This window comes from Astatotilapia calliptera, chromosome 9 (genome assembly GCF_900246225.1).
Source record: "Astatotilapia calliptera chromosome 9, fAstCal1.2, whole genome shotgun sequence".
NCBI classification, from domain to species: Eukaryota; Metazoa; Chordata; class Actinopteri; order Cichliformes; family Cichlidae; genus Astatotilapia; species Astatotilapia calliptera.
The window spans coordinates 29,546,643-29,560,037 of record NC_039310.1 but is presented as its reverse complement, the minus strand read 5'-3'; the positions used below and the strand labels follow the sequence as shown (position 1 = coordinate 29,560,037).

General features: G+C 42.1%; 2 protein-coding genes across 2 annotated transcripts in view; both read right to left on the bottom strand.

Annotated features, from left to right (window-relative positions):
* LOC113029487 (gastrula zinc finger protein XlCGF8.2DB-like) overlaps positions 1-270 on the bottom strand; it is a 62,808-nt gene extending 62,538 nt beyond the window's left edge. Inside the window, exon 1 of the mRNA XM_026180375.1 lies at positions 9-270. The gene's annotated coding sequence lies outside the window, so the exon portion shown is untranslated. The remainder of the gene's footprint in view (positions 1-8) is intronic.
* Positions 271-3,523: 3,253 nt separating this feature from the next.
* Positions 3,524-13,298, bottom strand: chrnd (cholinergic receptor, nicotinic, delta (muscle)). The gene is made up of 12 exons (XM_026180331.1): positions 13,208-13,298; positions 11,253-11,398; positions 11,085-11,129; positions 10,868-10,977; positions 9,780-9,935; positions 9,511-9,623; positions 8,445-8,645; positions 7,884-7,995; positions 6,907-7,021; positions 5,455-5,665; positions 5,065-5,183; positions 3,524-3,882 (listed from the first exon to the last, which is right to left on the bottom strand). Exons 1-12 carry the CDS (start codon positions 13,263-13,265, stop codon positions 3,700-3,702), a joined length of 1,569 nt encoding a protein of 522 aa, XP_026036116.1. The 5' UTR covers positions 13,266-13,298; the 3' UTR covers positions 3,524-3,699.
* Positions 13,299-13,395: the final 97 nt, after the last annotated feature.

Here is a 13,395-nt window from a genome sequence, read left to right as displayed (position 1 = left end):
ATACATACCTCACAAAAAGCCGTTCATCAATTAGATTTAACACGACGCTTCTCCACAATACTTTGATGCGGGTTCTTCAAAAAGTGCCCTTTTTTTTTTTAAACGGCGGAAAAACACAGCAAAGAGCACAGTACGCACAACCCTTCGTCTTCTCCCCTACTTCTTCTTCTTCTTCTTCTGCTTCTTCTTCTTAAATTCTATTGGCGGTTTGCAAACAATAAAATGGTGCGTTACCGCCACCAACTGGTATGGAGTGTCGACCCTCAAACCCTCCCCAAATGTTTACTCTCTTTTAAAAACTGGAATAAAGCCTGATAATTAGTGATGTGTCCTGTGTGTCGAAGCTTCGATACCTGTGTCGGGTAATCTCGGCGAGTTTTCGCGCCAGATTCAGTTCAGTTCAGTTCATTTTTATTTCAAACATTTCAAACATGTGCCTTCACGATCATTACAAAATATCATTCCATTATTTGTTTGAAAAGGAGTAGGCAGAAGTATTTACTTATTTGTCCCTACCCCCTCAAGTTCAATAAATTTATTCGAAATAAAATGGGCAGCAAAACACAGCTGATTTCCCCATCAGTGTTGTTGAACAGATTACGTACGTGTTACATAGTTACTTGAGCATTTATTGTTCGATGGAACCAGCAAGGAAGAGATTTTTTTTATCTCATCTCTTCTAATAAAGTATGCACACAGTACTAAATATCACGAATGATTAGTACCACAATATAAATAAACAACACCACATATCCTATAATCTGATTTCTGTCTTTTAGTTTTTTAAAAAGTGAAGCGCCACACACTAGTTTGTGTCATTATCCAGATGTACATAAGCATGATTACACAGTTACTAGGGGTGGGTTTTGATTATCGATTAAAATCGATTCTTGGATAACGTCATATCGATTCATTAAAATCCTGAATCATTTTTTTATATAAATGTATTTTGCCCGAAATGCCAGAATCTCAGGTTAAACCTCACAAAATTTCAACAACCACCAAACAGCTAAAGCAGTAAATGAGAGCAGGAACACGGATTCTGCACAAAGACATAAACACAAAGCACGGAGCCTCCGACGGGTCAGAAGCAGTGAGATGTCGCCTTTCTCACCCGACGGCTCGTACGGGGATGCGGTCGGGGCTGAAAGCCGACAGCTCGCTGATTCTAATGTTTCGCCAGGTCCGCGCTTTGTGTTTACGCCCTTTTTGCTCAAGTTCTGAAGCTGCAGGTTTTATCTCTCACCAAACAATATTGACCAAACCAGCAGCAAAAGAAGATCCAAACTACACTTCACATGGAAGAAATAAACATGATAATTATCTCGTTTGGCTCTCAGCGAAGGCGGTCGCACTTTTTCTCCTCTCCTCTCCCTTATCTTCCCTGCAATTGACACCCCTTTCTCAACGAGAAGTCTGGGCTTGGGTGAGCCTGAGTGCTGAAGATATCTACCTATTAGGAACCATGGTAACATTGTTCTGGTTGATCGGAGCTGGCTTGGCCCTGACTTATCGAAGAATTAAGAAAGCAGAACTGGCTGTTCAAACCCCCACAAGGCTGCCCACTGGGATTGGAATGATGGGAGAGGTGTGAGTTTCTCAAATGGGCTCATTGAGTCAGCACGGATAAGATCTGGACTTCTTTAAGTTGCTTGAAGACGTTTCACCTCTCATCCGAGAAGCTTCTTCAGTTCTAAGGTCAAATGGTGGAGAGTCCCAGATATAAACCTAGTGGGAGTGACCCCCCACAGAGGGACAAAAGGACCCCCTGATGATCCTCTAATCGCCTGAGCCAAGGTGGGAAACTGGGTGTGGGTCCCAATCAGCCAGAGTTTCGTGTGAGTTCATTGTGAAACCTGGCCCCACCTTATCATGCGAATTCCTGAGATCAGATGGCCCAGGATGTGAGTGGGCGTTAAGGCGTCTGGGAAGGATCTCAAAACTGGATTATAGATGGCGGAGAGTTGGTGTCGTAAACCCCCGCCTCTGTTCAAAGATGGTCGCTCACAGTGGACATAGATGGCTTCTTTCACTCCTCTTTCAAACCATCTGTCCTCTCTGTCCAAAATGTGAACATTGGCATCCTCGAAAGAGTGTCCTTTGTCCTTAAGATGCAGATGGACTGCTGAGTCTTGTCCTGTGGAGGTGGCTCTTCTGTGTTGTGCCATGCGCTTGTGAAGTGGCTGTTTGGTCTCTCCAATGTAGAGGTCTGGGCATTCCTCGCTGCACTGTACAGCATACACCACATTGTTAAGTCTGTGTTTTGGCGTTTTATCTTTCGGGTGAACCAGTTTCTGTCTGAGTGTGTTGCTGGGTCTGAAATACACCGGGATGTCATGCTTGGAGAAAACTCTCCTGAGTTTCTCTGATACACCGGCTACATAGGGGATGACAATGTTGTTGCGTCTGTCCTTCTTATCCTCCCTCGCTGCTGTCTGGTCTTCTTTTCTGTGCCTCTTTGCTGACTTTAAGAACGCCCATTTAGGATAGCCGCACGTTTTGAGTGCTTCCTTTACATGTGTGTTCCTTCTTTTTTCCTTCAGGCTTAGAGGGAACATGTTCTGCCCGGTGGTGTAGGGTCCTGATTACTCCAAGTTTGTGTTCCAGAGGGTGATGGGAGTCAAAGAGGAGGTACTGGTCCGTGTGTGTGGGCTTCCGGTAAACTTCGATGTTGAGTTTGCCGTTCTCTTCAATGTGCACAGCGCAGTCCAGGAAAGGCAGACAGTCGTCCTTTGTGTCTTCCCTGGTGAACTTGATGTTTTTATCCACAGAGTTAATGTGCGCAGTGAAGGATTCCACTTCTTGTGTCTTGATTTTGACCCAGGTGTCGTCCACATATCTGTACCAGTGGCTGGGTACTCTTCCTTTGAAAGAGCCAAGAGCCTTCCTTTCCACTTCCTCCATGTAAAGGTTGGCTACAATAGGTGACACGGGGGAGCCCATGGCACAGCCATGTTTTTGTCTGTAAAAGCCTTTCCGCCATTATGACAGGTAATGTAGGACTGAAGTGTCCTAAAAATCACACTTAAACAGTTTTTTTAAAGGTAAAGTACATTCTCACATCATACGAGTTTATTATCCAAGTCTCAGAATCCAACAAAGTTACATCCACTTTACAGACTGTTGTACTAATGCTGACTAACAGCAGCACTTAACAACAGAAACATGCAGGATATCCTCACCAGCTCACCTTGATATCTGTGTCACTGGACAGCTTTCTCCAGAGTGAATCGACGTGGACACCAGCCGAGGTAAACAGCTGACTGACAGAGGAGTCACATCATAGACTTGTTTGTCCTGCTGCAGCTGGACATGCATTCGAATTGGGAGAGTTGCAAACATAGAATTTAACTGACTGCACTATGCAATCTAATAACATCTAGTGGTGACATTTTACACACCGAACCTTGGAGAGTTTAAAAAAACAGTCTTTAGTTCATGCAAAGAAAAAAAGGTTAAAGAGTGAAAGTGAATATTCTCTGCTGGTTCAATCATTGTGAACAGAAACAAATCATGTCAAAGATTTCTGATTATAAATCTTTATTCAAACCACAAACCCTGGATTAAATCAAATACAGACTTATTCATTCAACACAAGAAAACACACAGCTACAATATTTTGTCATACAGAGTAACAAACCTCAGGATATGAACACAGTAACAGCGCTCTCTGCTGTGTTGGGTGCTTTTGTTCATGTGCTACAGCAGACGTGCATGGTTCTCCATGTAGTCATGCGGGTCTCCTTCAAAGGGCAGACGTGGAGGACTGTTGCAGGCTCCCATCAGGAAGATGATGATGGTGCCAAAGATCATCACAGGAGTGATCAGGAAGAGGCAGAGACGGTCGACGGTGCGAGCGATGCCGCTCCAGTTATCTTTCTCCTGTGACGACACCAGCAAGGGCAGAGTTTTATGTTTCACCTCATTTTTTATTCAATAAAAACAATAAAGCCATAACCAAAGGAACTAATGAGCTTCTAGTCCTCTCATCAGATGTTGTTACAGTCTGGCCCCAGATCCAAGAATAATGAAGTCAACACAGCAGTGTTAAAAACTGCTGGTTTGGGGACTCCAGTGAACCACAGTGGAAGATTTGGAAGAGACGTGAATCTTCCCAGCAGTGGCCAGACTACCGAAATTACTCCAAGAGCACATCAACGACTCATCTAGGATGTCACAAAAGAACATCTAAAGAACTGCAGGCATCACTTAAGGTCAGAGTTCACGATTCAACAATAAGAAAGTGACTGGGCAAAAATGTCATCCATGGGCGAGATCCAAGACGAAAACCACTGCTGACCAACAAAACATCTGGATGATCCCCAGACTGACCAGATGTAACGGGTTTAAGTCCAGTTACATCAGGTTTAAAACGAATACAACTTTTCAATCAAACATGGAGGTAGTGTGATGGGTTGGGGCTGCGTTGCTGCTTCAGGCCCTGGACGACTTGCTGTAAATGAACCGTGAATTCTGATCTGTACCAGAAAATCCTGAAGGAGAATGTCCGACCATCAGTTCATACACTGAAGCTCAAGATCACTTGGGTTATACAGCTGGATGATGAGCCCAAAAGAACAGATGAAAGTTTTGGACTGGCTTTGGAGTCCAGACTAAAGTCCAATGGAGATGCTGTTTATGCTGAAAAACCCTCCAATGTGGCAGAATTCACACAATTCTGTGAAAAGGAGTGGGGCCAAAATTCCTCCCCAGTGATGTGTAACATTTGTTTTTATTTATTATCAATGCATGAACTTCCCCCCCCCCCAGGTTGGCACAACCAGTTCTGAGGCTTAAGGGGCGATGACTTTCACACAGGGCCAGGTCGGTTTGGGCAGCTTTTTCTCTTTATCAATGAAACCATCATTTGAAAACTGTGTTTTGTATTTTCTTGGATTAACTTTGACAAATATTAGAATTTGTTTGTTGATTTGAAACATGTGCGTGTGGGAAATACTGAAAAAAAATGCAAAATGTTGATGAAAACGTGCTAACATTTTTTACACAATTCAAAGCATCTTGAATCAAGCAGAGCATCGTCACGTTCTGGTTGTTCGCTCTCACCTCGTTGTATTCGTTCTTGTTGCGCATGTGTTTGATGATGTAGTTCGCTCCGTCCACAGCTGGCTTCATTTCAGAGTACAGCTGATCCGTCACACCTCCGTCATCCTGGGGTTTCACCACTACACACACACACACACACACACACACACACACACACACACACACACACACCTCAATTTAAACATCCTCTCTGCAGGTTTTACTGCAGAGTCCACTGATCACGTATACGACCAAACAGCTGGCCCCAGCAGCATCAGACTCCAACACAAAACTACGTGTAATACTGATGTGCTGAAGCCTGGCGACGAAGGCCACATCACTACATCTGATTCTGATTTCCTGTCACAATAACGCAGCATCTTATAAACACACTCAGGCGACGGTGCGTACATGCTGCATGGGTGACTCGAGTGGTGAAGCCGTGTCTCTCCGATTGTTTCTCAAACATCAGCTCGCTGCGAGACTTGACGGTGTAGTACTCGTCCGCTTTGGCGATGTAACCCACTGAACTCGATCGTCGCGGCAACGCTCCATCCCACGCTGGCTCTGCCTCCGCAGGGTGGGACATGAGCAAGAGCCGAGGCAACCGTTCGAGGAAAAACTGGACGTGGAGAGAAACGTGTTTATTTACATAAAACTCAGAAAGTTTTATATTTTATACATTACTATTGCTGTGTGGCACTATTACAGTACTACACTGCAGTGTGTCTGAAAGCTGACACTTTAAGTTGGCATATATTGGACAAACAAAAGTAAATCAAATATAAACAAATGAATTTTAATGCCATAAATATTCTTAAAAATGTAGTCATTGAATTAATGCTCAAATACGCCATAAATAGATATTTGTAGTATTTAATTCTGTAGTTATGTACCTTGATATTGATTCTCCTATTTTTGCTTTTGAATTAATTGTACTTTATTATTTTATTTTCAGCTGTGCTGCCTCAGCGCTGTCAGTGTGAATCAGTGAATACACATCAATAAGCAGCAAAGCATTAAAATAAGCTGGGAAAATATTGTGAGAGAAAGATGCAAAGCAAATAAAAAATTCTGCAGCTCGGGTCATAACTCGCACTCCGTTGAGAGCTCATATTACCCCAGTTCTTCAGCAGCTTCACTGGTTGCCCATAGAGGCCAGAATAAATGTTAAAATCTTACTTCTTACATACAGGTGTATCCATAAATATGCTCCTTCATATTTATGTGACCTGCTCCATATCACCACTGTTTCCCGCCTTCTCAGATCATCATCTGCTATTCATCTTACTGCTCCATCCTCACACCTTAGTACTCTGGGGAACGGAGCTTTCAGTCGCTCTGCTCCTCGGCTCTGGAGCTCTCTTCCTCCTCCTTCCTCCTGTTGACTCCCTCTCCGTATTTAAGTCACAGCTCAAAACACATCTGTTTAAACTGGCTTATTCGCTTTAATGCTGATTTTATCTGTTGTCAAGCTCTGTTTTGTAATTTTAACTTATTTTATGTATTTTATGACTATTGTTCCTTTTATTAATTCAGTTTTTTGTAAGGTGACCTTGGGTTTCTGAAAGGCGCCCTTAAATAAAATGTATTATTATTATTAGAAATAAGTTCTAAATAAATAAATCAGTTTTTAATACGTTTTTAAAACGTGCAACAGATATTTAAAATAAATGCACAGAAATATTCTTTGGCTGCTGCTTAAAATGTGTAATATGTTTGTGCATTGAATGGTATATTTTATAAATTCATTTCACCTGGACAGGATGTACATCACATGGTGTGTGTGTGTGTGTGTGTGTGTGTGTGTGTGTGTGTGTGTGTGTGTGTGTGTGTGTGTGTGTGTGTGTGTGTGTGTTTTACCCTCTTGGTCCACTCAGTCATGACGTGCGTGCTCGGCGTCCTGAAGTGCAGGTTGAGGACGACCACACAGTTTAAAACGACCACAGTAACCAGCACCATGATGAACATCAAATACCTGGGAGACAGTTTAACTTTAACTTTGATCTATTATTTCTTTCTTTTTTAAATTAAATATACACATTATTTTCTCACTTTTCATTTCTTGTTATTTGTCAGCGAGTGTTTACAGACTGGGAACTTTAAAAAACAGCAGTCCATATTTGGAAAGTCTTCACCCCAAACAGGAAAACTGTAATTCTGTAATTCAGCTGTGCTACACTTTACTGAACAAATGATGCGCTTCCAGTATGCAGACTCTTTCTCCAAGATCTCATTATTACTTCAGTCTGGTTTGAAGGCTTCTGTCCTGCAGTCCATTCCTCTCATGACTCTCTCCTTTGAGGCTACAATTCCCAACTGTTGGACGTCACATATCTCAGTCGTTTTTCGTTTGCTTCCTGCCTCTGCCAGGCTCGTTCTGTCCTGCGTGTCTCTGAATTTCTTGACGACACTTCTCACTCCAGTTCATGATACACGCTGTGATACTAACTTTGAATATTCATCTCCTGCGTTGTGAGCATCAACGATTCTTTTTCTCAAATCGAAACAAATGTATCTGGTTTTGGCGTGACGCTTTCTCAGGTGACATGTTAAAGCCTTGTTGAAGTTTTTAAACTGCATTGCAAAGTTTAAGTACATCTCTGCACAGCAGTGGTTTGCGCTCTGGCTCAATAAAAAGGGCGTCAGAAGGCTAATAACACTGACCCTGGTAACTCTGACTGTTCTCTGAAATAATCGTGTTGCTGTGTGCAAACAGAAATCATTCATGTTTACTGAAGAAAACCAGCATATTATAATGAAGCACTTGGAAAAGCTTCAATCTGAATCTAAAGCTGATGTTTCCAGCTGTTGTTGGGAGTATGTTTTGCGTTTCTTACTTAACAATGAGCGGCACAGACATGGAAGTTTCCGGCAGCCTTTGAGAGATCAGCAGCAGGAAGACAGACTGAGCGAGCAGCACAGAGATGGACAAGGTCATCTTCTCGCCACCTGCACACAAAACGCACAAACTGTTTCAACAAGTGAAGGAAACCAGTTCAGACTGGGATCATTTTAAACCTCCAACAAAGTATTTCTGGGCAGTTTAAGAGCAAAGTGTTTGCAAAGTGTTTGCAGGTGAGCTCTGTTTACACTAAGACCAGAGGAATCGACAGGAGATTCCCAGTTACGGTGATTTCTGACTTTTTCCCAGATTAATGTTTAAAAATATAAATGATTTAATTATAATTAGTTTACAAATACATTTAATCTGCCTTGCTGCAGTTTCCTGTTGACAGCCTGCAGAAGATTTTAAGCTTTCAGAGTTGGCACATTTCTCTGTCTTATAAAAAAAACAAAACTGAGTGTGTCTCTGTGCATGTCGAGGAATATTTGCACAGCTCGGTAACACCACAGGTTACAGAGAATTGGTTGAAATTGCTCTTTAAACGTGCACTGACTGTCAGCGGGCAGGTAGTAGACGAGGCAGGCCAGGAAGGAGATGAGCACACAGGGAATGATGATGTTGACAATGTAGAACAGAGGTTTGCGTTTGATGATCAGGTAGAAGGTGATGTCCTGGTGCTTGTTGCTGTCCATGGGGATGTGCTTGTAGATGTTTCTCTTGGCCGGCCGGTGGACGATCTCCCACTCGCCGTTTTCTGCCAACATTAGTGGAAAACATGAGATGAGACCCAGACAGAAGAAAGTTTACATAACGGCGCTTCCTCCACGTTTGACTGCCAAACCTGACTGCATCGTTTCAGCCTAAAGTGAAAAGATGTCTGTTCTTTGACATTAGAAGCACTAAAATGTGTTTTTCATGTCCATGTTTGTGAAAAATGTATCTAAATGCAGTGAAGTCCAAACTTTTTTTTTTTTTTTTGCCTGTGCACACTACAGTAATTATACATTTTTTATAAAGATGCAATAAAAGTGTTGGAGTTTCACTGGAACTCTTCATATGAGGTGTTGATGTACTGGTGATGAAATAAAAGAGGCCAGAGTTGGGCTGAAAAAACTGAATAAACCCATCGAAGAAAGAGCAACACTTTCAGTCTGGTTCATTCATAAAAAGACGGAATCCACTGACCAGCTCAGGATCACCAAAAACCCAGAAAGACCACAAAAGACAATTAAAGTGGATGATGACAGAATTTTTTCCATGGTTAAGAAAACTAACTTCACAAGATCTAACCTTAAGAAGAGACTCAAAGAGGTAAGAGTATCACTGTTAGCAATCAAGAGACGCCTTCATGAATACAAATACAGACGGTTTACAACAAGATGCAAAGCTCAAGACAAGAAGACCAGCTACATGATCTTTATGTGCAAGTTAAATCCTGACCAACACTGTGGGAGGAGGTGTGGTTCTTTGTGGACAGGCGGCTGCACGGACACTTTTCCAGATGAGCCAGAAATATATATTTGGACAGGATCGAGTTACAGTACAGTATGGCATGGGCATTTCTGACAGGGAAAAGTAAAGTGTGAACATAACACTGGAGTGCAGAAAAGAGCATCTACCTGTAAAGCTAGCAGGGTCAATAACGACCCACTCTACTGTATAGTTGGCGACTTCTCCGGCGTATTCTTCTTTCAGGAGCATCCGGATCTCTTTGGCGTTGTAGGTCAGAGAGCTGCAAAGCACCGTGACAAACACGGATTAAATTAATCTGAGATCTTTCAGGAGAAAAACACCATAAAAACTTTACAGATTTGCTTCACAGCAGACTGTAAATTCTGATTTTGGATGCATAACTGTCAACAGAGAGCTTTAAATAATTCTTTCTTACGTGAACTTGAGCGTGCAGTTCTGCCAGTCGAAGGGGAAGTATCTGACGTTGATGGAGCAGGAGGAGCGGAAGATGGCCGGTGGCAACCAGTAGCAGAAACCATTTTCATACACCAGTACATTACTGTAGTAGGCCACTTCAAACTGGGCATCATTACTGAGGCATGGAGGAAGGAGGAAAGGACATACAGTTAGGAAAATCTGTTTTTGCCCAATGATTTATTTATTTTATTTGGGCTCTTTACTTCACCACAGTGGGTTTTACATCAGTGCAGACTTTCAGCTGTAATTTAAGGAGATCAACACAAAGTGTAACCTTAAAACTGATTTGGTTTTGCAGTACTGTGAAAAGGTTTTTGCAACACTTGAATGTTTGAGATCTTTAAAGACAACCTGAGTAAATAGAAATGTAGTTTTTAAATTATGATTTTAATTATTAAGGGGAAAAAACATTCAAACCTGCGTGAAAAAACCTAATAACATGTGCCAGCCTTACCGGCAAGAACTGCAGTCAAGTGTTTGAGATAACTGCCAGTGAGTCTTTCACATCACTGTGGAGGAAGTTTGGCCAACTTTACTTTGCAGAGTTGTTTTAATACAGTCACATTGGAGGATTTTTGAGCATGAACAGCAGCTTTAAGGTCACACCAAAGCATTTGACTCACTCATTCTCAGATGGACTTCCTGCTGTGTTTTGGATCATTGTCCTGCTGTATAATACAAGTGCTCCCAAGGTTCAAGACAGCAAATTAATGGCCAAACAGACCAGAATTAATGGTTCCATCAATTACACCAAATCGTCCTGAAGCAGCAAAGTAGCCCCTCCACCATTCTTTTGCTGTTGGCTTGGTCTAACACCAGATGTAACAGGACTCAAACCTCCCAAAAAGTTCAGCTTTTGTCTCATAAATCCACAGAATACCAGCAGTGGTTTTCACTCAGGGTGGCAAAAACAGGGCCAGGCCTTAATGACTGGGATTATCATGACAAAATAGTTTTCATTTACTTATCTCATAGAGACGGACAAATACATTTAAAATTTTTAATTTTCCATTGACATAAAAATGAGGTTTTTTTGTGTGACCTCACTTGTTTTCCAGAACGATCTCCGGCAGCCACACCATGCTGGGCGGCAGCCGGAGTATCTCAATGCCACCAAACTCTGTGGAATTCCACGTCAGCCGGTAGTCAGTCCACGTCTGCCATAACACACACACACACACACACACACACACACACACACAGAAGTAAATAAAGAGCTGCAAGTACTGAATATGAAGATGTAAAAGAATGAATTGTTACCCACAATTTCCAGCCACACGTTCGTCAGCAGCGTCTCGTCTACTTCTTTCTACAGAGGAGAACAAAGACAAACATCGATGTTTCTGTTTGAATGTGTTCGATTTAAACCTAACGGACACATTTAAAGTTTTAATGACAGGATGAACTACATAAACACACAGAAGCTGCGAACCAGAGAGATGAGGTTGGAGAGCGTGAGGGCGAGGTTAACATCGACAACATCCTGCTGCTTCTCGACGGGGCGCAGCTCCTTGTTGTATCCCATCTCTTTGAACACGTATTCAATAACACGCTCCTCTTCGTTCCTGCCATTGCACTCTAACACACACACAGATTAAAACACACACGTTTTACAACTGCTGTTCATATTCTCTAAGCTGCTTCTACTAAAACTGGGAGAGATTATACAAAAGTCCAGCAGGCCAACAAAGGACACGTTTCAGTATTTAAGATGAGCAAACCAAACCTGCTGAGGAGGCAGTGGGCAAAAAACTCTGTTGGAAATCTAGAAAGCAACCAGTACTGTGATGGAGGAATGAGACACTCAACAGTAAATCCATTTCTATAATTAAACATGAGTTAAAAGAAAAAAAGCAACTTTACTTTTTTCTACCTTTTTTCAAGTTATCTTTAAAATTTTGCACAAAGATGTCAGTTTTCATTTTTTTTCTCATCACGTAATAATCTATTATTCAAACAGCTTTCCGATTTTTTGCTGTTGTTAATAATTTCTGGTTGCAGTCCAATGCTTTTCAGGATCTTTATGATTAGATGGGCCACTTTTTTCCTTGACTCGCTGCTCACGCTGACACTTCTGACCCTGCTCAGAGTGATTTTAATCCCAGCTCCTCTCGTCACCTTCCAGCCTTAAAGTCATTTATTGCCGAATATGGAAGGAAGACATGCATGAAAACACACACGCCTTTCATATTATACTGCTAATTCATTTCAGTTCAATTCAATTTTCCTTACACTGAGCTTAATCTCAACCACAGTCACTTCAAGGTGTTTTATATTGTAAGGTGAAGTAAACTCTTTGGACTGACCAGTGCTCAGAACAATGGGAAGGTCTAAAGATCAACTGCAAACATTAGAGGTGGATGCTGGGTGGGTGCAGCAGTGCTGACATCAGAGGGACAGGTGGGGTATGACGTGGATGAGGCGTGTAGAGAGTATGAAGCAGTGCAGCTCAACTCGGCTCCCTGCACTAGCTCAGACCCCCCCAACCAGCTTCTTTCTGTTGACGGTGTTTGAATTTAGACATGTTTACTCTTTAAATTAAAATCTGAGTCTTAAGATCAAAATAAATCAAACGGTATCACCAGTGACAGTTTGGTTTACAGTGTGGAGTCTGATCCCAGTATTAGTCCAAAGCTGAATCAGAGCGACACTTGAAAGCTTCAATGTTGCTTCCTAATGGGCTTCCAGCTCCTGTTTCCAAGGTCAAACATAAACTCATCTCTAAACTCAAAGAATGTGCTGCTCAATTTAGAAATCCACAATCCCACAAAGTCCAGGTGACATCTTTTTGTGTTTGTTTTTAGTTTGGTTTTTGACTAACGGCCAGGCCTAGTGACACAAATACACTGTAAACAAGCATGACATTCAGAGAGGAAAACCGACGGGATCCAAGCGCATGAATGCTTCATGCTGCTCAGATTTCACAGCTGCTCTGCAGATCCATCGACCACGACGGATAACCGGCTTCCCATCCTACAGCTCACCACACTGCAGCGCTTTGATTTTCACCAATCTGATTCAAAGGGAACGCTGCACATCACTGAGTTTACATTTTTCTATTTGAGATGATCATTTTTCACTAACGAGGTTTTAATTTGGATTTAAAAAAAACTCTGTACTGTCTCAATACCCAACTATTTGCTCAATGAGTCCTTCCTTAGAAACCCCCCCAAAAACACTTCCATTTAAAAAAAAAGACTTGAAATAAGTCTGACACAAAAGTTTAGTCGGTCACATAACAGACCAACTGCTTTAGCTGTAGATTACATTTTCCAGTAAGAATAAACTTCCTGCTTTATGATTAAAGATATTTTCAACCTTTAAAATAAAAGATTTGCTTTGAAAACATTTTGTCAGGTTATCAGCTTAACGTTTTCACTAACTTACCCGACGACAGCAGTGTGAGCAGGAACAGAGTGGCCAGTGCTGCACGCTGAAGCTCCATGGCTGAGTGGAAGTGAGAGGTCCAGAGCCCTTTCACCCACCGACCTGCTGCCAGAACCCGAGAGGCAGAGTGACAAACAACAGCTGCAGACACACCGAGCAGAAAATAGAAAGCACAGAGCAGGCCTGAG

What these genes read in the sequence shown, in the direction of transcription:
- chrnd (XM_026180331.1), bottom strand. Translation starts at nt 13,265, where the DNA reads ATGGAGCTTCAGCGTGCAGCACTGGCCACTCTGTTCCTGCTCACACTG. An exon ending in GCTCACACTGCTGTCGTCGG is followed by an intron (nt 11,399 to 13,207) that starts GTAAGTTAGTGA and finishes TGTGTGTGTTAG; the next exon opens with AGTGCAATGGCAGGAACGAA. An exon ending in AACTGCACGCTCAAGTTCAC is followed by an intron (nt 9,624 to 9,779) that starts GTAAGAAAGAAT and finishes GGTGCTTTGCAG; the next exon opens with CTCTCTGACCTACAACGCCA.